Raw genomic sequence first — 24,104 nt, forward strand, 5'->3', positions numbered from 1 at the left:
GCCCACTTTCAGCAGCTTTTTTATCATAAATAGGTGTTGAATTTTTTGAAAAGATTTTTCTGCATCTATTGTAATGATCATATGGATTTTATTCTTCAGTTTGTTAATATGGTGTATCACATTGATTGCTTTGTGTATATTGAGGAATCCTTGCATCCCTGGGACAAATCCCATGTGATCATAGTGTATGATCCTTTTAATGTGTTGTTGGATTCTGTTTGCTAGAATTTTGTTGAGGATTTTTGCATCTATATTCATCAGTGATTTTGGTCTGTAATTTTCTTTTTTTGTAGTATCTTTGTCTGGTTTTGGTATCAGGGTGATGGTGTCCTCATAGAATGAGTTTGGGAGTGTTCCTTCCTCTGCAATTTTTTGGAAGAGTTTGAGAAGGATGGTTGTTAGCTCTTCTCTAAATGTTTGATAGAATTAACCTGTGAAGCCATCTGGTCCTGGACTTTTGTCTCTTGGAAGATTTTTAATCAGAGTTTCAATTTCATTACTTGTGATTGGTCTGTTAATATTTTCTATTTCTTCCTGGTTCAGTCTCAGAAGGTTATACCTTTCTGAGAATGTGTCCATTTCTTCCAGGTTGTCTATTTTTTTTGGCATAGAATTTCCTGTAGTAGTCTCTTAGGATGCTTTGTATTTTTGTGGTGTCTGCTGTAACCTCTCCTTTTTCATTTCTAATTTTATTGATTTGAGTCCTTTCCCTCTTTTTCTTGATGAGTCTGGCTAATGGCTTATCAATTTTGTTTATCTTCTCAAAGAACCAGCTTTTAGTTTTATTGATCTTTGCTATTGTTTTCTTTGCTTCTATTTCATTTATTTCTGCTCTGATCTTTATGATATCTTTCCTTCTGCTAACCTTGGGTTTTGTTTGTTCTTCTTTCTATAGTTCTTTTAGGTGTAAGGTTGGATTGTTTATTTGAGATTTTTCTTCTTTCTTGAGGTAGGCTTCTATTGCTATTCACTTCCCTCTTAGAACTGCTTTTGCTGCATCCCATAGGTTTTGGATCGTCGTGTTTTCATTGTCATTTGTCTCTAGGTAATTTTTCATTTCCTCCTTGATTTCTTCAGTGATCTCTTGGTTATTTAGTAACGTACTATTTATCCTCCATGTGTTTGTGTTTTTTACATTTTTTCCCATGTATTTGATTTCCAGTCTTATAGCATTTGGGTCAGAAAAGATGCTTGATATGATTTCAATTTTCTTAAATTTACTGAGGCTTGATTTGTGACCCAAGATGTGATCTATCCTGGAGAACGTTCTGTGCGCACTTCAGAAGAAAGTGTTATTTGCTGTTTTTGTATGGAATGTCCCGTAAATATCAATTATACCTATCTGGTCTATTGTGTTTCCTTATTAATTTTCTGTTTGTATGATCTGTCCATTAGTGTAAGTGAGGTGTTAAAGTCCCCCACTATTATTGTGTTACTGTTGATTCCCTCTTTTAGAGTTGTTAGCAGTTGTCTTATGTATTGAGGTCCTCCTATTTTGGGTGCATATATATTAATAATTGTTATATCTTGTTCTTGGACTGATCCCTTGATCATTATGTAGTGTCCTTCCTTGTCTCTTGTAACGTTCTTTATTTTAAAGTCTATTTTATCTGATATGAGTATTGCTACTCCAGCTTTCTTTTGATTTCCATTTGTATGGAATATCTTTTTCCATCCCCTCACTTTCAGTCTGTATGCATCCCTAGGTCTGAAGTGGGTCTTTTGTAGACAGCAGATATATGGGTCTTGTTTTTTGTATCCATTCAGCAAACCTGTGTCTTTTGGGTGGAGCATTTAATCCATTCACATTTAAGGTAATTATCAATATGTATGTTCCTATTACCATTTTCTTAGTTGTTTTGGGTTTGTTTTTGCAGGTCCTATAATTCTCTTTTGTTTCCCACTTAGAGAGTTCTTTTAACATTTCTTGTAGAGCTGGTTTGGTGGTGCTGAATTCTCTTAGCTTTTGCTTGTCTGTAAAGCTTTTGATTTCTCCATTGAATCTGAATGAGATCCTTGCTGGGTAGAGTAATCCTGGTTGTAGTTTCTTCCCTTTCATCACTTTAAGTATGTCATGCCACTCCCTTCTGACTTGTAGAGTTTCTGCTGAGAAATCAGCTCTTAACCTTATGGGAGTACCCTTGTATGTTATTTGTCATTTTGCCCTTGCTGCTTTCAATAATTTTTCTTTGTCTTTAATTTTTGCCACTTTGACTACTATGTGTCTCGGCATATTTCTCCTTGGGTTTATCCTGTATGGGACTCTCTGTGCTTCCTGAACTTGGATGACTATTTCTTTCCCAAGTTAGGGAAGTTTTCAACTATAATCTCTTCAAATATTTTCTCTGGTGCTTTCTCTCTCTCTTCTTTTTCAGGGACTCCTATAATGCGAATGTTGTTGCATTTAATGTTGTCCCAGAGGTCTCTTAGGCTGTCTTCATTTCTTTTCATTCTTTATTCTTTATTCTGTTCCACAGCAGTGAAATCCACCATTCTGTCTTCCAGGTCACTCACCGTTTTTCTACCTCAGTTTTTCTGCTATTGATTCCTTCTAGTGTATTTTTCATTTTAGTTATTGCATTGTTCATCTCTGTTTGTTTGTCCTTTAATTCTCCTAGGTCTTTGTTAAACATTTCTTGCATCTTCTCGATCTTTGCCTCCATTCTTTTTCCGAGGTCCTTGATTATCTTCACTGTCATTATTCTGAATTCCTTTTCTGGAAGGTTGCCTATTTCCACTTCATTTAATTGTTTTTCTGGGGTTTTATCTTATTCCTTCATCTGATATATAGCCCTCTGACTTTTCATGTTGTCTATCTTTCTGTGAATGTGGTTTTTTTCCCACAGGCTGCAGGACTGTAGTTCTTCTTCCTTCTGCTGTCTGCCCTCTGGTGGACGAGGTTATCTATGAGGTTTTTGCAAGTTTCCTGATGGGAGTGACTGGTACAGCTCCATTTTTCTGTCTCAAGATTGCTTTGGCTATTCGGGATCTTTTGTGTTTCCATACAAATTGTGAATTTTTTTGTTCTAGTTCTGTGAAAAATGCCATTGGTAGTTTGATATGGATTGCATTGACTCTGTAGATTGTTTTGGGTAGTATAGTCATTTTCACTATGTTAACTCTTCCAATCCAAGGACATGGTATAGCTCTCCCTCTTTTTGTATCATCTTTAATTTCTTTCATCAGTGTCTTATAGTTTTCTGCATACAGGTCTTTTGTCTCCTTAGGTAGGTTCATTCCTAGGTTTTTTTTTTTTAATTTTTAATTAATTAATTAATTTATTTATTTATGGCTGCATGGGTCTTCGTTTCTGTGCAAGGGCTTTCTGTAGTTGCGGCAAGTGGGGGCCACTCTTCATCGCGGTGTGCGGGCCTCTCACTATCGCGGCCTCTCTTGTTGCAGAGCACAGGCTCCAGAAGCGCAGGCTCAGTAATTGTGGCTCACGGGCCCAGTCACTCCGCGGCATGTGGGATCCTCCCAGACCAGGGCTCGAACCCGTGTCCCCTGCATTGGCAGGCAGACTCCCAACCACTGCGCCACCAGGGAAGCCCCATTCTTAGGTATTTTGTTCTTTTTGTTGCAATGGTAAATGGGAGTGTTTCCTTAATTTCACTTTCAGAGTTTACATTATTAGTGTATAGGAATGCAAGAGATTTCTGTGCAATAATTTTTTATCCTGATTTTTTTTAGCAGTTTCTTGCTTTCTGTTTTAAATATTGTTTGTTTTAAATGTTATCTGAATACACTGAGAACTACTTCAAACAACGCTATATATTTTTTTGTTTTTCAATATCAAACAATTTTTAAAACCTCAGTGGAGAATAATCTAGTATCCTCACCAATATTAACCCTTTCTATTCTTCCTTTTCACTCTTGACATTCCCTGTTTCCTTCTGTTATCATTCCCCTTCTGTCTCAATAACTTTCTTTAGCAATTTTCAAGTTAAGTCTGCTGGCAACAAATTCAGTCAGTTTTCCTTCATCTGAAAGTGTCTTCATTTCACTTTCATTTCTGAAGGATATTCTTACTGGATATAGAATTCTGTTCACAGTTCCTTTCTCTTAGCACTTGAAAAATGTTGTGCTATTTCCTTCTGGCCTTCATGGCTTCTAATGAGAAATCACAGGAATTAGAGACAATCTGCCCAGGAGGCAATGTGTCATGTCTCTATGGACATGTTCAGCAAGTTTTTTTTTTTTTTTTTTGCTTTTTTTTCCTTTAGTTTTCAGTAATTTGATTATGTTGTTTCTGGGCATTATGATGTTTTGGGGCTTATTCTTACTCAGCTTCTTGAATCTGTAGGTTATGCCTTTCCCCAAATTTGTGAAGCTTTCAGTCATTATTTATTCAAATATTATTTTTCAGCCTTGCCCTCTTCCTCCTCTCCTAGATGTTAGATCTACTGCTATTTTCCTACCAGCCCTTCATATTCTGTTTATTAAAATTTTTTTATTTAAATAGTTTTAATTGTGGAAAAGAACACATATAAAATTTACCATTTGAACTATTTCTAAGTGTACACTTCAATAGTGTTAATTATATTTACAGTATTGTGCAACCAATATCCAGAAGTTTTCATCTTGTAAAACTGAAACTCTATACTCATTAAAAAACAGCACCTCATTTCGTCCTCCCTCCAGGCCCCAGCAACCATCAATCTAATTTCTGTTGATATGAATTTGACGTCTCTACATATTTCATATAAATGGAATCATACAGTATTTTTCTTTTTGTGACCTGCTTATTTCACTTAGCATAATGTCCTCAAGATTCATTCACATTGTAGAAAGTGTCAGAATTTTCTTCCTTTTTCAGAATGAATAGTATTCCATTGCATGTATATACTGCATTTTGTTTATTCATTTCTCTGTCTATGGACACTTGGGTTGCTTCCTCCTCTTGCCTATTGTGAACAGTGCTACTAGGAAAATGGGTGTGCAAATATCTCTTCAAGATCCTGCTGTTAATTCTTTTGATATATACCCAGAAGTGGAATTACTGGATCACAGAGTAATTCTATTTTTAATTTGTGAGTAACTGCTATATTGTTTTCCGTAGCAGATGCACCATTTTACATTATTTTGTGTCAAGTTTCTTTGCTGAACATTGTGTTTGGGATTCATCCATGTTGTTGCCAGTAGTTATGGTTTGTTTATTCTCATTGCTGTGTAGCACTCCATTAAGTAAAAATCCCACAATTTATTTATTTATTTTACTATAGACTTTGGGGTTGTTTCCAGGTTTGGGCTATTAAAAAGAGTGTTGCTATGAATATTCTTGTGTGTTTCTGGTGAATATATATGTGTATATATATATATATATATATATATATATATATATGTGTGTGTGTATATATATATATATATATATATATATATACATATATATATATATTTACACATTTCTGCCAAGTTAAATTCCTAGGAGTGGAATGATTCTGGTGATTATAGTAATATTGTATTACAGTTTTGATTTGAAATTTCCTGATGACTAGTGGAGTTAGCACAGACCTTTTCAAATGCTTATGGGTCATTTGGGTATCACCTTTTGTGAAGTGTCTATCACAGGTTTTGCCAATTTTTCTGAAGGTTTGCTTCTTCTTTATGATTTTGTAAGAGTTCTTTATAAGTTCTGGATATGAGTGCTTTGTCAGATACATGTGTTACGATACCATGTCCCTTTTTGTGGCTTTGCTTTTCACTCTCTAAATGGTTTCTTTTGATGAACAGATGTTCTTACTAATGACGAAGTCCGACTTCTAATTTTTATTTCCCTTTTAGTATTCTCTGTAACCTTATTTAGAAAAGGCTTACCTAACCCAAAGTCATTAAGATATCATGTTTTCTTCTAAGAGCTTCATTGTTTAACTTTTATATTTAGGTATGCAGTCCATCTGGAATCAGTTTTCGTTTATGATTTCAGATTTGGGTCAATAGACATTTCTTCCTCATATGACTTTTCAAATGACCCGTACTATTTTTTGAAGACCATCTTTTCCAATTCCACCACTGTGTCTACCCTCACCATTTATAATAGCTGTAAAGCATGTCATTCTAAGTTACTCTCATAACTTATTCAGCCACTCTTCCATGGGATATTTGGGTTATTGTCTGCCCTCTGCCATCATCAAACAGGGTGAACATCTTTGTATGGACATCAAGGCCTTCTTCTGAAGTTGTTAGAACAGAGTAGAATTTCTGAGCCCGAAAATTCTTACTTTTGTTAAGAATTAATAAATTATACAGTTCACATCTCAAAGAATACGAAGAGCCCCAGTGAAACATTTGCCTCCTACCCTGTCCACAACCCTCCCAGTCCCTTCACCAGGTAAGCACAGTCATGAAATCTTGAGTATTTTCCAGATATCCTGTAATGCACAAAACTTCATTCGTTATATTCTTTTCTTCTTTTCTTTTTACACGGCTAGCGGTACTGTATATGCTCTGTTCTTCATCTTGCCTTTCTAACTTAACAATACATCTTAGAAATCTTCCTATTATTGTAATAAAAAAGCATCCTTGTTCATTTTTAAGGTAGTGAGCATAATTTTCCATTTGATGGGTGTATCAGAATTTAGACAGTCTCCTATTGATTGGCATCTATGGTGTTTCTAATCTTTTGCTATTCAAACTATGCTTCAATGAATAACTTTGAACATGTCATTTCGCTGTGTGCAATATATCTGTTGGAGGTACTTCTAGAAGAGACCTTGCTGGGTCCAAGGGGATATGCAGATGTAATTTGATTAGCATTGCCAATGCTTCAGCAATATATGAAAGCTCCTGTTTTCCCACAGCATGGCCAATGTGAGGCAGGAGATAGATGGGCTCCAGGCTAGACATTTACAGCTGGCCTCCTGTTTGCCCTTCCTGGGGTGAGAAGAAGTTGTGCTCCAGGCCAGACATTCATAAGCAGCCCCCTGTTTACATTTCCTGAAGCAAGAGATAAATGGGCTCCAGGACTACATATTTATGACTGGACTCCTGTCTATATTTTGAGATGTGCACCTCAGTATAAAAACCAGCAACAGAAATAGGGTAAATAACTGGACACTGGACATTTTTATGGCAGGGACAGAGTGGGACTAAACCCTGTGAAAAGATCAAGGGGTCATACATTTCCCACCCTTGGGGCACATGTGCAGAAAGGCTCGTTGGGAGTCAAAAGGGAGGGGGCACCACCCCATAATATGTGATGCTAAGGTCATCCCATAGGCCTCTGGGCTGTAATCCATCTTGGAAAAAAGTTGCACATGCACGTTGGGGAGTGTCCTAGGGCAGGTCAGGTGTGGAAAAGGAAACCAGATAATTGGCCAAAGGTACACAAAGACCCAGAAGAACTGCCCTATATAAATGACTTAACCTCCTCTTTACTGTGCTCCTCCTCATTAGGGAGGACACCCACACCCTTTGTCTCCAGGTGTGCATCTCTGCCTTGCTTCTATCTTAACTAAACAAACTGTTTCTCTGTGTGCTCTCCCACTTGTTGTTGTTGTGCTGTGTCTCTATTAATAAACTTTGTACCTGTTTTTACAGTTTTGCCTCCATGAGAAATGCATTTTTCACAGGGGGCAAGAGCCAAGGGGTGGTGGTTAGGATTCCTGGTTTTCATCTAGGCTACCCAGGTTCAATTCCTGGGCACGGAATTAAGATCTTGCTTCACGCCACCACTCACTGCTGCCTCTCCAAGATTAAATGGACTGTTAGATCTGAGATCTTTAGCTATCCCAAAGATGGAAAGTTGTAGATTATTTTACATTTATCTCATTGTGTATGAGATTGAGCACCTTTTCAGAAGTTTAAAAAGCTAATTATGTTTTTTGTCAACATCCTTTCATGGCATGAACTTCTTAAAAATCACTCAGGCTGCAAATTCTTCCAAATGTTTCCTCATGAGAAGCCCTTAGACATGGACTTTCCGGGTCAGACTTTTTACCCTTTAAACGTTGTCTTTACATGTTGCCAACTGACGCTCCCTCCACAATGCAGACCCGAACCCGTCTCGCTTCAATCATCATTGGCTTCGGGGCTCATAGGTGGAAATGGCACCTGTAGGTTCTCACAGGTGGAAGCTTGCACCTCTAGGTATGGGGGCGAGGGTACCCTGGCCTGCCAGAGTAGCCGGCCCCGCCCCGTCACCTTTCGGCCACGCCCTCGGCGCCGCGGTCCCGCCCCCGGCTGTGCGGCCCCGCCCCGTGCCCCGCTCGCCCCGCTGAGTGCCCCGCCCGCCTCGCTGAGTGCCCCGCCTCCACCCCGGAGAGCGGCTCCACCCTCCCGCCTACGTAGCCCGCTCCCAAGGCTGTTCCGCCTTGCTCGCTGGCTGCATGCCCCCGCCCCTCTGCGTAACCTGGCGTCACTCGTCACGTGACGCCCGGCAGTGCCGCGAGGGGTCGGCGGTGGCTCTCGCTCCCGCTGGCACGGTCTGCGCACGGGTGATTCCCGCCGAATGAAGTGCACTGAGGCGTGATGGCGAGGGCCTAGGGGAAGGCACAGACAGGCCTGGACGCCGCCTGTAGCTGCCTTCGGCCTCCCGGCCTCTGCGCTCCTTCCTGCGCCGTTGCTAGGCAGCCGCATCTGGGCGGGGGAGGCAGGGCGGGCTAATGCGGAAAGGTACGGGTGCCGGGGAAGGGCTGTGATTGCAGAGGGTCCGGGTGTCTGGCAGAGGGCTATGGAGCAGTACTGCATCCTGGGCCGCATTGGGGAGGGCGCGCACGGCATCGTCTTCAAGGCCAAGCACGTGGAGGTGAGCACCCAGCCCTTCCTCCTTCGGTTCCATTGAGATCTACCCGTTGTCCCGACCCACGCTTGGGCTCCTGCCTCCCCGCAGCTTTTCGTGGCGTGCTCTCGCCTCCTTTGCTCTCTTGAGTGGAGGGCGTCCAGCAACCAGCGGTGCTTTCTTCGGGCGAGTGCCCCCTAGGAGCGTGGCGTGGATGTCTCTGAGCTGCTTGCTCAGCGCTGCGCCTGCTGGCCCTGATTTCCCTCCAGCCCGGGGTGGGGGGCGCGTCCCACCCCCACGAGGGCCTCAGGCCTCGGCGTCGCATCCCCTTTTCCAGCCGGGGATGGGCCTGCAGTGTCTGCGTCCTGTCCCAAACAGACTGGAGAGATCGTTGCCCTCAAGAAGGTGGCCCTGCGGCGGCTGGAGGATGGCATCCCCAACCAGGCCCTGCGGGAGATCAAGGCCTTGCAGGAGATCGAGGACAGTCAGTATGTGAGTGGGGCTGGTGTTCTGAGGTGCTGGTTCCCGCCCTCCTCCACGCACTCCCACTCTGAGGTCCTGCAGTCACTCTGTTCACTCATTTGCTTCCTCACCCCTCACTCACTCCCTTTCTTCTCCACTTGTTGTTCACCCTCATTCACTCAGTTACTTCACTCATTCATTCCCTGTCGTTCACTCACTTATTTCTTCGCGTACTCGTTCGCTCATTCACTAACTTATCCCTTTTTTCTCAAAACACTTGGTGATTTCTGATGATAATGATAATTGCCACCTATTGAGCTCCTGTTATGTTCTGCATGCCAGGTTAACTGCTTTATGTATATTGTCCTCTGAGTTTCGTCCTCTGCTCCGCAAGGCACGCTCAGGCTCTCCCTATCTCAGGCCAGGGGAGGAGGCGCAGCCACCAGCTTACGGGTGCTCAGCTTGTTCCGCTTGTCTGTGGAGGCTTTGGCCCAGGTCTGCTCGCAGAATCAGGACGGTTTAACACTGGGGCCTCCCATAGACTCTACCCTCTACTGGCTACTGGCAACACAGAAACCAGCCCCAACCTGCTCTTGAGAACTGAAGTGTGGTAGGGGAGATGGCCAAAGGCTACAGCGCCCATCTGGCGTGGTTTGTGCTGTGACAGGCCTGGGAGGGGCTGTGGGCACACGAGGAGAGACACCTCACACACCCAGTTTCATTCTCTTTGTGGTATTCTCTCTTGTCCATGTCCTGAGTAGAGGATGTGCTTAACTTCCTGGGAAGTGACAAGGGTAGGTCCACCCACCTAAGGGTGGGTGATACTCTGACTTGTTTCTTATTCTCTGGAGATGTCCTTGATATATTGGGTGACACAAGCATGTTATAAAACTGTGTGTGTCATCTTGGTTTTGTATGAAAATATTTTGTATATATACACGAATACATGCCTGTGTGTGCCATGTCTCTTGTAAAGTCTGGTGGAATAGACTCCTAAGGTTGACTGTAGGTGATAGGATTTTTCTCTTGCTGTTTTTTTCATTATAATTTTGGGTATTATCTGAATGTATTTGTTTGTCCCAATCTGTAAAATGAGTGTCTACTACCCTCAACATCAGAAAAACAGCAATATGGCCATTTTTGTTTTTTGAGGAAAATAAAAGGGCTTTGCTGACAGCTTGTGTGTGGGAGAGGTGGAGGGCCCATAGGAAGCTGGTGATATGGTCCCATGTCCTGTGCATCAGCAGGCCTGAAGAGTCTATCTTTAAAACACTCCAGATCTTACCCTGGCCCAGGCCATCCTCACCTCTCATCAGAACAACTACAGCAGGCTCCCCTGCCCCCCCGCCCCCCCGCCACTGCCTCCACTCCACAGTCAAAAAATGTACATGAAATCATCCACTCCCTGGCTTGAAAAGCTCCAGAGGCTTCTCTTCACTCCGAAAGAACTGTCACCATCTGCTTCCACCCCGCTCCAGCCTCTTTTTTCATTCACAACTTCTTAAGTGTCTCGCCCGTGATAAGTACTGTCTAGGCTCCAGGAGTGCAGAACAGAGCAGCCTCCTTCCTGTTCTTGCCTCCGGGCCTTGTGTTTGCTGTCCCCTGGCCCAGAGCTCCTTCCCAGATGCCTCCTCTTCTTTCTTCATCAGAATCTTCATCAAAATACCCTATACGTTTGTTGTTTGGTCATTTGTCAGTCATTTGTCCCCTGAGCTCCTTCAAGTCCTTCGGGACCCACCAGCCCTTGCTCCTGTTCACTACTGTGCAGCCTGCCCTTGTGACCCCGTGGGCCCTCAGGAAGTATATGTGACATGTCTCCTGCTCTCCCAGTGCTGGGAGTTGTGATCACCTGTGTGTGTGTGTGTTTCCAGGTGATTTTCCAGTTCTTGGGCTGGGTGGGGGACCAGACACTGCCCTAAGTCGCCTTTCTTAGACCTCCTTTTCCCTGAGTGTTTACTGGAGCATTAGAGTAGGGACTCGCCTTCTCCTGGGAGAGGGAAGCAAGAGATCACCAAGCTCCCTGATTCTGAGCTCAGATCTCATGCCACCATCTCTGCCTGCCTGGTCCTGTGTTGGTGCAAGGGCTGAGGGTCCCAGAGAGAGTCTGAGCCATGTGAGTCTGGAGGCTGACGGGATGCCCCGCTTGCAGGTGGTACAGCTGAAGGCCGTGTTCCCGCATGGCGCAGGCTTCGTGCTGGCCTTTGAGTTCATGCTGTCAGATCTGGCTGAGGTGGTGCGCCACGCCCAGAGGCTGCTGACCCAGGCGCAGGTCAAGAGCTACCTGCAGATGCTGCTCGAGGGGGTCGCTTTCTGCCATGCCAACAACACTGTACATCGGGTCAGTTCCAGCATGGGCTGGGGTGGGACCGGGGGGGTGGCTGGGCTGTGGGTAGGCCAGCCCTTGATGAAGGGCATGGTTAGAAAAGGGACAGAGGGGGCAGGGCCTATGGGTAGGAGGCCAGGGCTGGGGCCCTGGAGGAGGTCGGGTCTTGCGCTGACCTGGGTGCCCAGCCTGCCAAGCCCTCCTGTCCCGAGGTCCTGTGGAGGCTCTGGAGGAACTGATGCCTCTTTGGGTGCTCTCAGGACCTGAAACCAGCCAACCTGCTTATCAATGCCTCGGGCCAGCTCAAGATAGCAGACTTTGGCCTGGCCCGGGTCTTTTCCCCAGATGGCAGCCGTCTCTACACGCACCAGGTGGCCACCAGGTAGGGAGGACCAGTTCCCAAGCAGGACCTGGCAATAGACAGGCCCCAACCCTCCTGCTGGGAAGAGATGCTTCTGGACCTTCTGTCCAAACAGTGCTCTTGGGGCTGGTGTGGGGGCCAGGATGACCTTCCGAGGCAGCTTCCTGACAGACCGGTGACCTGGCTGTGACCACCTGCCCTCCTCTCACAGGTGGTACCGAGCCCCTGAGCTCCTGTATGGTGCCCGCCAGTATGATCAGGGTGTCGACCTGTGGTGAGACGCCTATGGGCTGGGCAAGGGGGAGTGTGGGTCGTTGGGTCACCTTTTCCTCCTGGGCTTTGAGGTCTCTAAGCCATTTGGGGGTTTTCCTGCTGTGAGCTCTAGGTTGCCATGGGGGTGTCTCCCCTGGTTAGAGTATCTCTGAGGAGTTTGGGATCAGTGTTCCTCCCCATGACAGTTTTGAGCTGGGAGGGGTCAAGTGGGATCAGAGTGGTTGTCCCAGTAGGAAGCTTCTGGGCTGAGGTCGGGGAGGTGGTCCGAGGCATGGGGCGTCTAAGCTGCTATGCAGGGGGTGATATCCCAGGATGCAATGTTCCTGAGCTATCTAGAGGCCTGGGTCCCTGGATATGAAGGCCCTGAACCTTTATTTGGGGTAGGATGGTTTGTATATGCCTAAGAGTTTGAGATTTGGGGGCCGTTTTGGAGTCTGCCCCAGAATGGGAGGAGGTGGCAGTGTGTCCCAGAATGTGAGGCTCTGAGAAGTCTCAGAACTGTTGACGGGTTGATGTGTGTTCCAGAGTTGAGGCCTGAGAGCTGTTTAGAGAGGGGGATATGCTCTGTGTTGTAGGCTTGAAGTCTTTGACTGTTTGGGGATCTGTATCCTTAGCTATGAAGCCTGAAGGCTACTTTGTGGGTATCTTGACCACAGTGTGAGGTGTGGGTGCTGGTGTGGGGGGATCTGTTTCCATGGTGTGAGATCTCTGAGTTGTTTGGGTTCTGTATCTGCAGGGCTGTTGGCTGCATCCTGGGGGAGCTGTTGAACGGGTCCCCCCCTTTTCCCAGGGGAGAATGACATTGAACAGCTTTGCTGTGTGCTTCGAATCTTGGGCACCCCCAGTCCTCAAGTCTGGCCGGTTTGCAGGGGCCTACAGTGGGGAGGGGTGGGGGCGGGTGGCTTCTATTACCCCAATAGCTAGTGACTCCCCTGCCCCGCACCTTCTCTCTCGTGGCCCCATGCCTCCTTGACTTGCCGGACCTCGGTCCTGGCCCAGCGTGGGGTCTCCTCCTCCCCTGCCCTGCTGGAGGTGCGAGGGCCAGGGCCCAAGCCCTATCCCTTCCCACCCGTCCCCAGCACACACGCATCCAAACCGAGCTGGGCATGGAGCAGGCGTCTGAGATGTGGAGGAAGCACTGAAGGACTGAGTGAGCACGTGATGTCATGAGTGACGTGTGAGCAGGGGTGCATGGATGGGGGAGTGATGAGTGAATGGGAGCAGGTAGGTGACAGGGAGCGAGAACTGACACCTAAGGGGGCTGGCGGGGTGGGTGCCGGCTCTGATGGACCCCCTTCTCCTCCAGGAGATCAAGGACCTGCCTGACTACAACAAGATCTCCTTCAAGGAGCAGGCTCCCGTGCCCCTGGAGGAGGTGCTGCCCGATGCCTCTCCCCAGGCCTTGGACCTGCTGGGGCATTTCCTCCTCTACCCTCCACGCCAGCGCATTGCAGCCTCCCAGGTAGGGTGACACCCGTTGCCCTGACCCTCCTCGTCCGTGTCCTTTTGACCAGGCAGGTTGAGAGTCTCAGAACCTGTGATGGGCTGGGACCAGAACCCCTGGAGCCAGGGTTAGGAGGGTGCAGGGCAGCTGTGCCTCTCCTGAGTGGACCCTAGAGCGGACCCTAGAGGGCAGGTGGCCAGGGGTGGCCCATTAGAAGGGCATGCACACGTCGCAGAAGAGCGAGTCTTGGGTTATTGGTGACTCACTTCTTCGTCCCTTCATTCCTTCAACAAGAATTTACTAGCATCTGGCACGTGCTGAGCACTGTCCTGGACCCTGATCCAGAGTGAACAGACGTGGCTTGTGCCTGTGGGGTCTCCACCCTGTGGTGAGGCAGGGCCGTCAGTCTGTGGGAGCCGAGGGGAGGGATGTTGGGACTGACTTTGGGGTCATGCAAGGCTTCCTGGAGAAGGGCAGGTTTAAGCATGGGGAGCTGTTTTCCCAAGAGAAATGATGAGCAGAGGCCTGGAGAGGAGGACCCAGGAGGGGTGGGTCGTGGCTAGAAGGCAGGAGAGGAGGGGAGGACCATGGGCTGGTGGCTGATGGTGTGAGGGCCTCTGTCGGGTGTATCTGTCCATCTGGCCTCATGGCAGCCTCCCCTCCCTGCCCTCGGCACTAGCAGTGTGTGTTTACACATGCCCCTGGCGAGTTCCCATGTCAGCAGCACCTTCAGAGTGTACTGAGGCCAACTGACCACCTCTCAGCCCCCTGCTGCTGCCCCCATTCTAAGCGCCCCCCCCACCATTGCCTCCCAGAATCTGCTTCTCCTGCCCATTTAGTCTTTCCTCCACGTGGCAGAGAGAGGGACCTTGTCCAGGTAGGCTGTCGCATCCTCGCCTGCAGGGCCCTCCTGGGGCTCCCTCAGAGGAGAAGCCAGGTCCTAGTGGCCCACAGCCATCACACATTTGGGGCCATCACCTCTGTGACTCTGCCAGCTCCCATTCCCCTTGCTCACTCCCCTCGGGCCCCAGGGCTTCTCCATGTCCTGGGGGTCTGTGCATTTCTGTCCCTAGGCCTCACTCATTCACCTTTCAGGTCTCTGCTTGAGCGCCACCTCCCGGGGCCTCCCTTCACCATTCTTCAGGCCTGCAGCCCCTCCAGTATTCCTCATCCCCCCCTCATACTCTCTTTTTCCCACAGCACTAATCATTTGATGCACTGTTTGTCTTACTTCTTTATCGTGTTTATTACCCCCACCCCTCACTATGTGGAAAACTTGAAGGCAGAGCTCTTTGTTCTGTTTACCGCTGCATCTCCTGTCTCTGGAGCAGTGCGCAAACAGTGAGCACTCCGAGGTGTTGGAGTCACCTGAACGATGAGCAGATGAAGGAAAAATCCTCCCCAGGGCAATGTTCACATCTCCCCCTCGGAGGGAAGTGGCTGAAGCTGGGACGGGGAGGTGACCAGTTTCCTTTTGCTGCCCCTCACTTGCTGCCCTCAGGCCCTCCTGCACCAGTACTTCTTCACAGCTCCCCTGCCTGCCCACCCCTCGGAGCTGCCGATTCCTCAGCGCCCAGGGGGACCTGCCCTCAAGGCCCCCCCAGGACCCCCCCACGTCCATGACCTCCACGTGGACCGGCCTCTCAAGGAGTCGCTGTTGAACCCGGAGCTGATTCGGCCCTTCATCCTGGAGGGCTGAGACGTTGGGCCAGGCCCCACCGGCGTGTCCCCCACTTCCCTCCCCAGGACAAGCCAGGCCTCTTGTTCTTCTGCTCTGGCCTGATTCGACCACAGTGGTCCTGCTCCTGGCCAGGCCATCCAGCCTCAGCAGAGGGGACACTCGGCCTGTGCTGTCGGCCTCCCATCTGTTGCTGGTAACAGATCCATCAGAAGGAGGCAGTGAGTTCCGCTGCCATGCCTGCCATGGGGCTGGTTCTCTAGTTGCTGCCTTCCTGGTCAGGGACAGTCCTGGTAGAGCCATTTGGGGGAGCGCTGAGTGTAGGATGTCCTCATGTCGGAAATCCAAGTGGGAAGGAAAGTTTGGTTTGATTTTGTTCTCAGAGACATTAAACACTAGTTCACTTTTGAGATTTATTATAAAAACGCCTGGTAGTTCTACGTGATGTATGCCCCTCTTCCTTTCCAGTTGAGGGAAGTGGCTGAGGTAGCATCATCCCCTGGCCCTTGCTTCTCTGTGGTCACTGGGAAAGTGGCCCCATTCATGGCTACTTTAGTCTTGGGGGATTGCTAGGTGCTTCATGTGACAGAGCTCCCTTTTGGAGGTGAGTTGGCAGAAATCAGGACCCAGGAATGGCTCAAGTTGGGGACCCAATAAGTGACCCTCCACACCTTAAGCTGGTTTACCAACATCACCCTCAGGATACGGGTGAGCCTGGACCACATGGGCCTCCTCTTTACTCAGAGATACTGGGCAAATAAGAAGACAGACATTCCTGGAACTCATTTGTTAATTCAGTAAATCCCAATACAATCTGAACTGGCTCTTGTTTTTCTTATTAAAGAATTTGGTAAGCCAATTCTAAAATATATGCGGAAATGAAAGGGTTAAGAGGAGGCAGAAGCAGAAGAAAAGGCAAAAAATGATGAAAGGACTTACCCTATCAGATACCAAGACTATCAAAGGGCTGTAATAAATAAGCAATGTGGTATTGGTTCACATATAGATAACAACAGATAAGTCAGAGAAACGTATTCTTAGCAATCTTGTATTCTTAAAATATTCATTTTGTGCTCATGTGGATAAAATTCTGTAAGCACTGCAGTCACAGAGGTGACTAACAGTGCCACAGTCACTGCCCTCCAAGCTCCTAGAGGGCACAGCACAGTAAACTCCAGTTGTTGCTTTCAGGGAAGAGTCGAGTGTCCCATGTGTCTTTAAAGATGTTTTAAGGATCTGGCCTCTGCCTGTTTGTCCAGCCACATCTGTAGACTCTAAGCTTCAGTCTAGCTCAGTTTCTGGTGTCCCTCACCTTCGTATGAACGCAAGTCTGTACCCAAACCCTGACCACTGACCCTCAGCCAGTTCCACTCACAAAGACTCTAAAGCTTACTCCACCCTGACATTGACCCTCACCTTTACCTTAAACCTTACACTTAACCTGACCCTATCACCCTGACCCTGACATATACACTGACTCTCACCCTCACTCAATTCTTTGCCAGCTCCTTCCCCACCCATGCCTGGCTTTGATCTTGGCATTGACTCTGACCCTCACCCAAACTCTGACCCCGTTTGACCTAGAACTAAACCTTGTCCATGAACTTGGCTCTCATCTTAACCTTAACCCTGAGTCTCTAATTGACATTCCTCTTACCTTGATGCTTATTATGATCCTGATCCTGACCATTAACATGTCCCTGACACTTGCCCTGAGCTTGACTTATCTTTGACAATGACAGCTTCTCTCACACTGATTGTGAATACTGTGATAAATGAGATACTCACCACCTTCAATCTGATTCTGACCCTCAACTTCACTCTGCCCCTAGACTGAATCCTCACCTTGACGAGGACCATCATACTGACACACCCTGCCCTTGAACTTGCGCCTTGATGCTGAACTACACTGTACACTCAAGCTGAAACTAGTCTGCACACCAAGCCTGACCATGATCCTGATCCTGACCCTCATCTTGACCTAGACCTCAACTTCATCCTGACCTGGGTCCTCATCCTAATGCTGAGCCTCACACAGAACATGGACTCACACTTGGCTGTCACCATTGACACCCTAATCCCATCATGACCTTGAACCTAATCTAGACCCTGACCCTGAAATTGAACTTCACACTGACACTGACTTTCATTATTATGATGACTCGTCCTCAGCCTGATCGTCACCTTCATCTTGACCCATCCTCACTTTGAAACTTAACCTTGAACTTGATTTTGACTATAAACCAAACTCTGAGCCTCTGTGGTAAGCAGAATAATGTCACCCCCCCCACCAAAGATGCCCATGTCCTAACCTATGAATACATTGCCTTACACACAAAAGGGACTTTGCAAATGTGATTAAAGCGTACAGACTTTGAGATGGAAAGAGTGTCCTGGATTATGCAGATTGAGCCAATGTAATGGGGATTGGGGGGAGGGAGAGTTGGAGGAGGAGGACTTAATTCCTTCCAGCAGCAATAGAAAAGGGACCCACCTTGACTTTTAATTGACCTTGACCTTCACAATGAACATCATGCTCACCCTGACCCTACCTCACATTGATCTTGACCCTGAACCTGACACTGACTCTAATCCTGAACATCAACCTCACCCTCACCTTGACCCTGAATCCTACACGGAACTGGACATCCACTGTCAACTTGAATCCAACTTTCAATCTTACTTTCACCCTGACAATAACCATCATCCTAATCCTGACATTCATCCTCTCACTGATCCTCTCTAATGGAGCCTCAACTTGATCCTAACCTTGGCTCTCACACTGATCTTGAACTTGATCTTGAACCTAACCCTGGATCTAAAATTTCCCTCATAGTGGTCTTGTCCTTGAACCTGATTCTGACACCATGACCCTGACCATTGTCTTATCTTGATCCTTAACCTGACATAGAATTTTACCTTGAACTGGACACTCACCCTCACGCTGATTCTGATCTTCATCACTCTGTCTCTGATCTTACCCTCATCCTGACTGTGACTCTGGCTGCTCTGACATTGAGCTTGATCATGACCTTCACCCTTACACTAACTCTGATCTGATCTTGGCCAGGGCCACGATCAAAACCAGGGTGAGGTCCAGGGTTGGGGCTAAGGCTAGGTAGGGTGAGAGCCCGGGCAGGGGCCCTGATGAGGGAAGTACCAGGTTAGAGCCAGGGCTTGGGCAAGGGCCAGTACCAGTGTAAGACGGAGGCTGAGGGTCATTCTGAAGGTGATTGTGAAGGCCAGGGTCGGGGCTAGGGCAAAGCTCAGGATGAAGGTGTGTATTAGGGTGAGTCAGGGTCAGGTGAGGGTAGGGACAGGAGTATGGTAGATGTCAGATGCTAATGAAATCAAGGGTGATGATTAGGGCGAGGTTGAGGACGAGGGTCAAGGTCTGGATAAGGGCCAGCGCCAGGGCAAGGGCTCGGGAGGTGCTGGGTTCAGGGGCACCACAGGGTCCCGCGTGAGGGTCAGGGCGAAGGTCAGAACGAGGATGAATGTCAGTATAAGGGGGTGGGCGAGGGTCTCAGCGAATGTCAGGACAAGGGTTAGAAGCCAGTCTAAGGCCAAGTAGAAGCGGGGCTGGTGAGCGGATTAGTAGAAGTGGGTGTTCCGAACGGAAGCGCGGAGGCTGGGCGAGGATGAAGCGAGCGGGCGGGGCTCGGCCTGCGGGGGCGGAAGTGCAGCGAAGGCGTAGCCCGACCCAGGCAACCACGGGGGCTGGCGCCATGGAGCCGCAGATGGGTTTGCCCGAGCTGCTGCACGTCTTCTCCTTCTTGGAGGCCCGAGACATGCTCTGCGTCGCCCGGGTGGATAAGGTAGCGCGTCCTGTCCCAGGCGGGAGGCAGGGCTGGGCTCCTGGTCGCTGGCGTGTCCATGGTCGGCCCGTCCCCTCGGAGCCTCCGTTTCCCAAATCTGGGAGGGGGCGTCGGACGGCCCTGAATCCGCGATCTGCAGAGGACGCTCTTGGCCCGCGGGGTGGCGACCTCGGCGACCTATGAAGGGGTTGCTGTGGAAACCTCTTATCCCTCTGTTCCTCCGTCTGTCGGTGTGTCCAGAGCCCCTGCGCGTTTGGCTTGCACTGGGCACCTGTGAACAGGGTTCACCCCTAAGATTGGCCTAGGGATCCCACCTCTTCTGGAATATTCTGGAATTTCCCTTCTGGGGCCTGCCTGGAAAGCCGTGCCCTCCCTGTGAGTGGCGCCTCCTCCTGCGGGCTCCGCCTGTCCCTTCCCAGCCAGTCGAGCTCCTGTACTGGCTGTGCTCCCTAAGTGCCTGTTTAGTGCGTTAGTCTGATCTGCGATCCTGCCCCTGTTGTGTTCCGAGCTCTTCCTCCTCTGTGCTCTTACTCAGCACAACTGTGACTAAATGATCACATACTGTGCTTGTTAAATGTTTGCTTCCCCCCCACCCCCGCTAGACTCATTCTTTTGTCTCTTGCATCACTGTGTGTATAACCACTGTATGATCACTGTGTGTATACACTCAGCGTATGGCTTGATATTTAGTGTACTCTAAGTAAATGTTTGTTGAGTAAATGAATTTCTTTACTTTTAAAATACATTATTATATCATTTTACAAAAAGATTAATAAACAGACCCTTACCTGAATTGTGTAATTATAACTTAAATGTATCAAGTAAAATACTGGGTTGTTATCCCCATTTTTACCAATAGGGAAAGTGAGTATCGTGCCGAGAGTGCATTGGCTGAGGTTGCCCAGGTAGTCTCCCAGCAGATTTTGAAAGGGAGGTGCCTTTTACCCTTTGATAGCAGCAACTTCTCCAGGTTCTGGTTTCCCTGTTAGGTAAAATGAGGTCAATAAACCCTGCCTCACAGTGTCATCATGAAGATGAGCATCTAACAGAGGCATTCTCCAAGGTGGGTAACACCCATTTTGCAGGTTATATTACATATTATAATTTTATGTTAGGGAAGTAAGAAAATCTCAGTTGGGTTTTGACCTGGGAACTATAGAAAAAAAGAATGCGGAAATCTTCTTACCTGGTTTGATTATTGCAAAATATCAACTTTACATTCCTACTAGCCAAAAAGATTTCTTAAGGACTGAGAAACTTTGATCTCGGGTGAGTGAGGGCTGTGGAAGTAGGAACCTGGGCTCAGACAGGGTGGTTGTTATTTCTGCCCGGGCCTGGAAAGCCACGTATCTGGCTGGGACCCTCAGTAGGTCTGGGCCACAGAAAGCTCCAGAGTGGTTCCTACTGAAGCTGTATAGGCTCCAGAACCTAGGGTGGCCCAGCTGGAGAGGCCAAGAAGTTCCAGGATGCAGGTGTGGGCCTGAGGGAGGGGGAGGCAGGGTACTGTGATCCCTTCCCAGGGCCACCTGAGCCTCTTCCAGATACTTCTGCAGAGAGCAGTTTGTGGGAATACGGCCTGTGTGCCCTCCCCAGGTAGCAGTTCTGTTCCTCCACCTTGGCATCTCTGGGACATCCCTTTAGCCAGAGCCTTAATTTACTCCATTGCAGCAGCCTTCTTATGGGTCCTGCTGCTCTGCCCTCGTTTCCAGTCCTTCCTTCTCTCTCTCTCTTTTTTTTTAATTGGCCCTACCACGTGGCTTACAGGATCTTAGTTCCCCAACCAGGGATCCAACCCGTGCCCCCTACAGTGGAAGCTCAGAGTCTTTTTTTTTTTTTTTAATATTTATTTATTTATTTTGCTGCATCGGGTCTTAGTTGCGGCACATGGGATCTTTGTTGTGGCACGTGGGATCTTTCGTTGCAGTGCACGGGCTCTCTAGTTGTGGCGCATGGGCTCTAGAGCGTGCATGGGCTTAGTTGCCCCAGCATGTGGGATCTTAGTTCCTCGACCAGGTATCCAACCCATGCCCCCTGCATTGGAAGGCGGATTCTTAACCATTGGACCACCAGGGAAGTCTCCAAGTCCTTCCTTCTCATAGCAGCCTAAAACACAGTTTGACTTGCCACTCTTCCATTCACAGTTCTCAAGTGACTTCTCACTGTTTTTGCCCTTCTGACTTCCAAGAGTTGGTCTAAGCCTGTCTCCAGCTCCTTTCTCTATGTTCTGATTAAGGCAACTTACTCATCATCTTTTTCATACTTCTGAATCTTTGCCCAAGCGGATCTTTCTCTCCCTGAAATGCTTCAGCCGTTTTCTTAGAGGATAACTACTCATCCTTCAGGAGTTGATCAGTAGTTACTTCTGAACCCCTTGGCTCCAACTGAGTTGGTCATTCTCTCCTTTGTCATTCATTATTTGGTGTGTTTTATTTGATGGTCTGAATTTGTCTCTAACTCCCCAGGGTGAGTGTTCTTGAGTGCAAGCACTGGGTCTCATTTAGCTCTCTGTCCCCTCCACAGGGCCTGGCAGGCTAGGCACTAATTGCATGTTGACTGACCAGATACTCGTCTAGGTCTGGAATGAGGCTTCAAGGACCAAGGAACTGTGGAGGTGAGTGGAGGAAGAGCAAGGCCTGCTCAGGAGAGTATCCCTCAAAGGAGAGAGGGGTGTACTTTTCAGCACTCACTGCGTTTCTGTTAAGTAGACAAGAAGGGACAATCCACAGCCCTTACCAGCAGGAAACTCCTCCCTAGTTGGGGGTGTGAGACTTTTTTTATAGTATATTGAAATATAAGCGATTTTGTTAATCAAGTGGAGGTTGATGTAGGTGGGGGTACCAAACTCAGGGGCAGAAATGTACAGCACATTGAATGCAGCTGGCTGATAGACAAATCAATAGACAAATAAACCACTTTTATTTGATTTCAACTTTGGTGTAACAACATAGTTATATAAGCATGTTTGATATTAGAACTTAAATAAAATTCAAAAAATTAAAAGTAGAAAATAAAAAATATTTTAATCATTAAATTATTAAATTTTTCTTTTCTGTTCATTCCTCCTTTGGAACCTGACATCTTTTCTTTTGTCCCAAGAGGTAAGTGTCAGATCTTCTGCCTCTTGCAGAATATAGGACAGACTATATAGCCTTGACTATCAACTAGGAGCTATATTTAGTTTTAGTCTTTCCTGATGGAAAACAACTGTTCACATGAAGTTTTCTCCAAACATGGAGGGAATCTTTGCTTGATGGTTTTTATTTTTAGAATAACTGTGAATTGATATATTTGAGAATTGTGGAATGCCAATCTTGCCATATTTATTTTTCAGTATCATATAGCACTGTTCTGTTTGTTGCTTTTTATTCATTTTTTTATTGCTAATAATATTAATTAGAAAAATGATGTTAATCTCTAGTCAATTTTGAAGTAAGGGAACTTTTATTGGATTTCAGTCTTTATCTCTACAATTTGGGGAATGTACTCTAGATAGAACATTCAATTCTGGAAATTGATTTCTCTGTAGATAAGTGGGCAAGAGAATGTCTTGCCAAATGTGATTCTCAAAGACACTGTGTCACTAGAAATAAATGAGTTGACTCATAGATTGGTGTAACTATTTGTGGAAGCCCTTGGAGGGCAGCTCTCACAGTTGGAATGGGTACGCTGCCAACCCTAAACCCTAGTCTTTGTTCTCATCTTTACTGATAAGCTGGGGTAGGAATTTCCCTTTGAATAACATAAGTAATATATTTCTTTTAGCAGTTCAAAAAATCTCTTGAGCAGCTTATCACCTAACCCCCACATACATACATGTGTTACCATATTGTGTGTACCTCCAGGTTCCTCAAGCAGATTCTTCAGCTGTCTGCAAGCCAAGTCACGAATGGGTTTTCGGTTCATTACTATTTTATAGTTTTTGGTGCTAAACTCTTTTTAGCATACAGTCATTCTTTGGGATGGTATCCTTGACCTATGTTCATATAAAAAACACTGGGTTTATGTTTCTGGAACTGGGACAACTGCAACAGCATTCCAGGAGCATCGTCACATGCACGTGTCATTTCTAATGTTGTACCTGTCATGGGTACTAGGCCCCAAAACTCTCCAGGCCCATAGGAACTCTTACGGAAACAGTAAATGAACATGGTTAACCGGTCATATGTTTTTAATATGTACTCTATAATTCTAATTTAAAACACTGCAAGTTACTTCTTTAAAATGCTTCATGACCTTTTAAATTCTGCCATCTCTTTAACACACTATGTGTTAGATTTTTCGTTAAAAGTAAAATTGCAAATATTTGCTTTTGTTTAAGGTACAAATATTTTTTTTTGTTTGTGTACAGTAGATTGTTTTGCTGTTAATTGCTATCTGAAAGGTTTTGGTGCCATGGTGTTTTTTCACTTGATACATCCTTGTATTTCAGAGGCTTGTATTTCTCATACTTTACTCATGTGCACACTTTAGCCATGTTGACAGTCTGCACTTTTTTTGGTCAAATCACTTGGTTTTATTTCTTCTGAATATTGGTCATGGTTCCTACTTATGGTTTGATGTATAATGGCCTTAAATATGTAGAAATAGACTTCACTTCCACAAAGAAATGTTATCCCCCCTTTTTCTTAAACCACATTATCTTCTTAGTCTAGCTTTTATTTTCACACTGTTTAGGTTGAGATATGGGTACAAGAAATTTCCCTTTCCGATTATTTCAACTAAAAGAAAATCAACAACATAAGAATGATGAGCAGCTGATGCTCAGCCTCTTAGTCCAAGAGATAAAAGGGATGGTGAAGGCCGTGGTGGAGCTGAAAGCTCATTCTTTTTTTTTTTTTTTTGGCTGTGCCATGCGGCTTGCAGGATCCTAGCTCCCCGACCAGGGATAGAACCCAGGCCCTCAGCAGTGAAAGCGCAGAGTCCTAACCACTGGACCACCAGGGAATTCCCTGAAAGCTCATTCTTGTCTGAAGAGTACTGTTCTGTGTGGCCCCAGATAAATTTTTCCAGGTGAGAATTTGATTTCAGT

General features: G+C 46.7%; 1 protein-coding gene across 1 annotated transcript; it reads left to right on the forward strand.

The window, feature by feature from the left end:
• The first annotated feature begins 8,291 nt into the window (after nt 1-8,291).
• On the forward strand, nt 8,292-17,083 carry LOC118896861 (cyclin-dependent kinase 20-like). Its single transcript, XM_036855385.1, is given in 9 exon segments — nt 8,292-8,743; nt 9,095-9,208; nt 11,328-11,516; nt 11,762-11,883; nt 12,074-12,136; nt 12,872-12,911; nt 12,913-12,996; nt 13,442-13,597; nt 15,081-17,083. Coding segments are annotated over 9 exon segments (1,041 nt in total). The 5' UTR covers nt 8,292-8,668; the 3' UTR covers nt 15,279-17,083.
• The last annotated feature ends 7,021 nt before the right edge of the window (nt 17,084-24,104 follow it).

Source organism: Balaenoptera musculus, chromosome 6 (assembly GCF_009873245.2).
Source record: "Balaenoptera musculus isolate JJ_BM4_2016_0621 chromosome 6, mBalMus1.pri.v3, whole genome shotgun sequence".
NCBI lineage: Eukaryota > Metazoa > Chordata > Mammalia > Artiodactyla > Balaenopteridae > Balaenoptera > Balaenoptera musculus.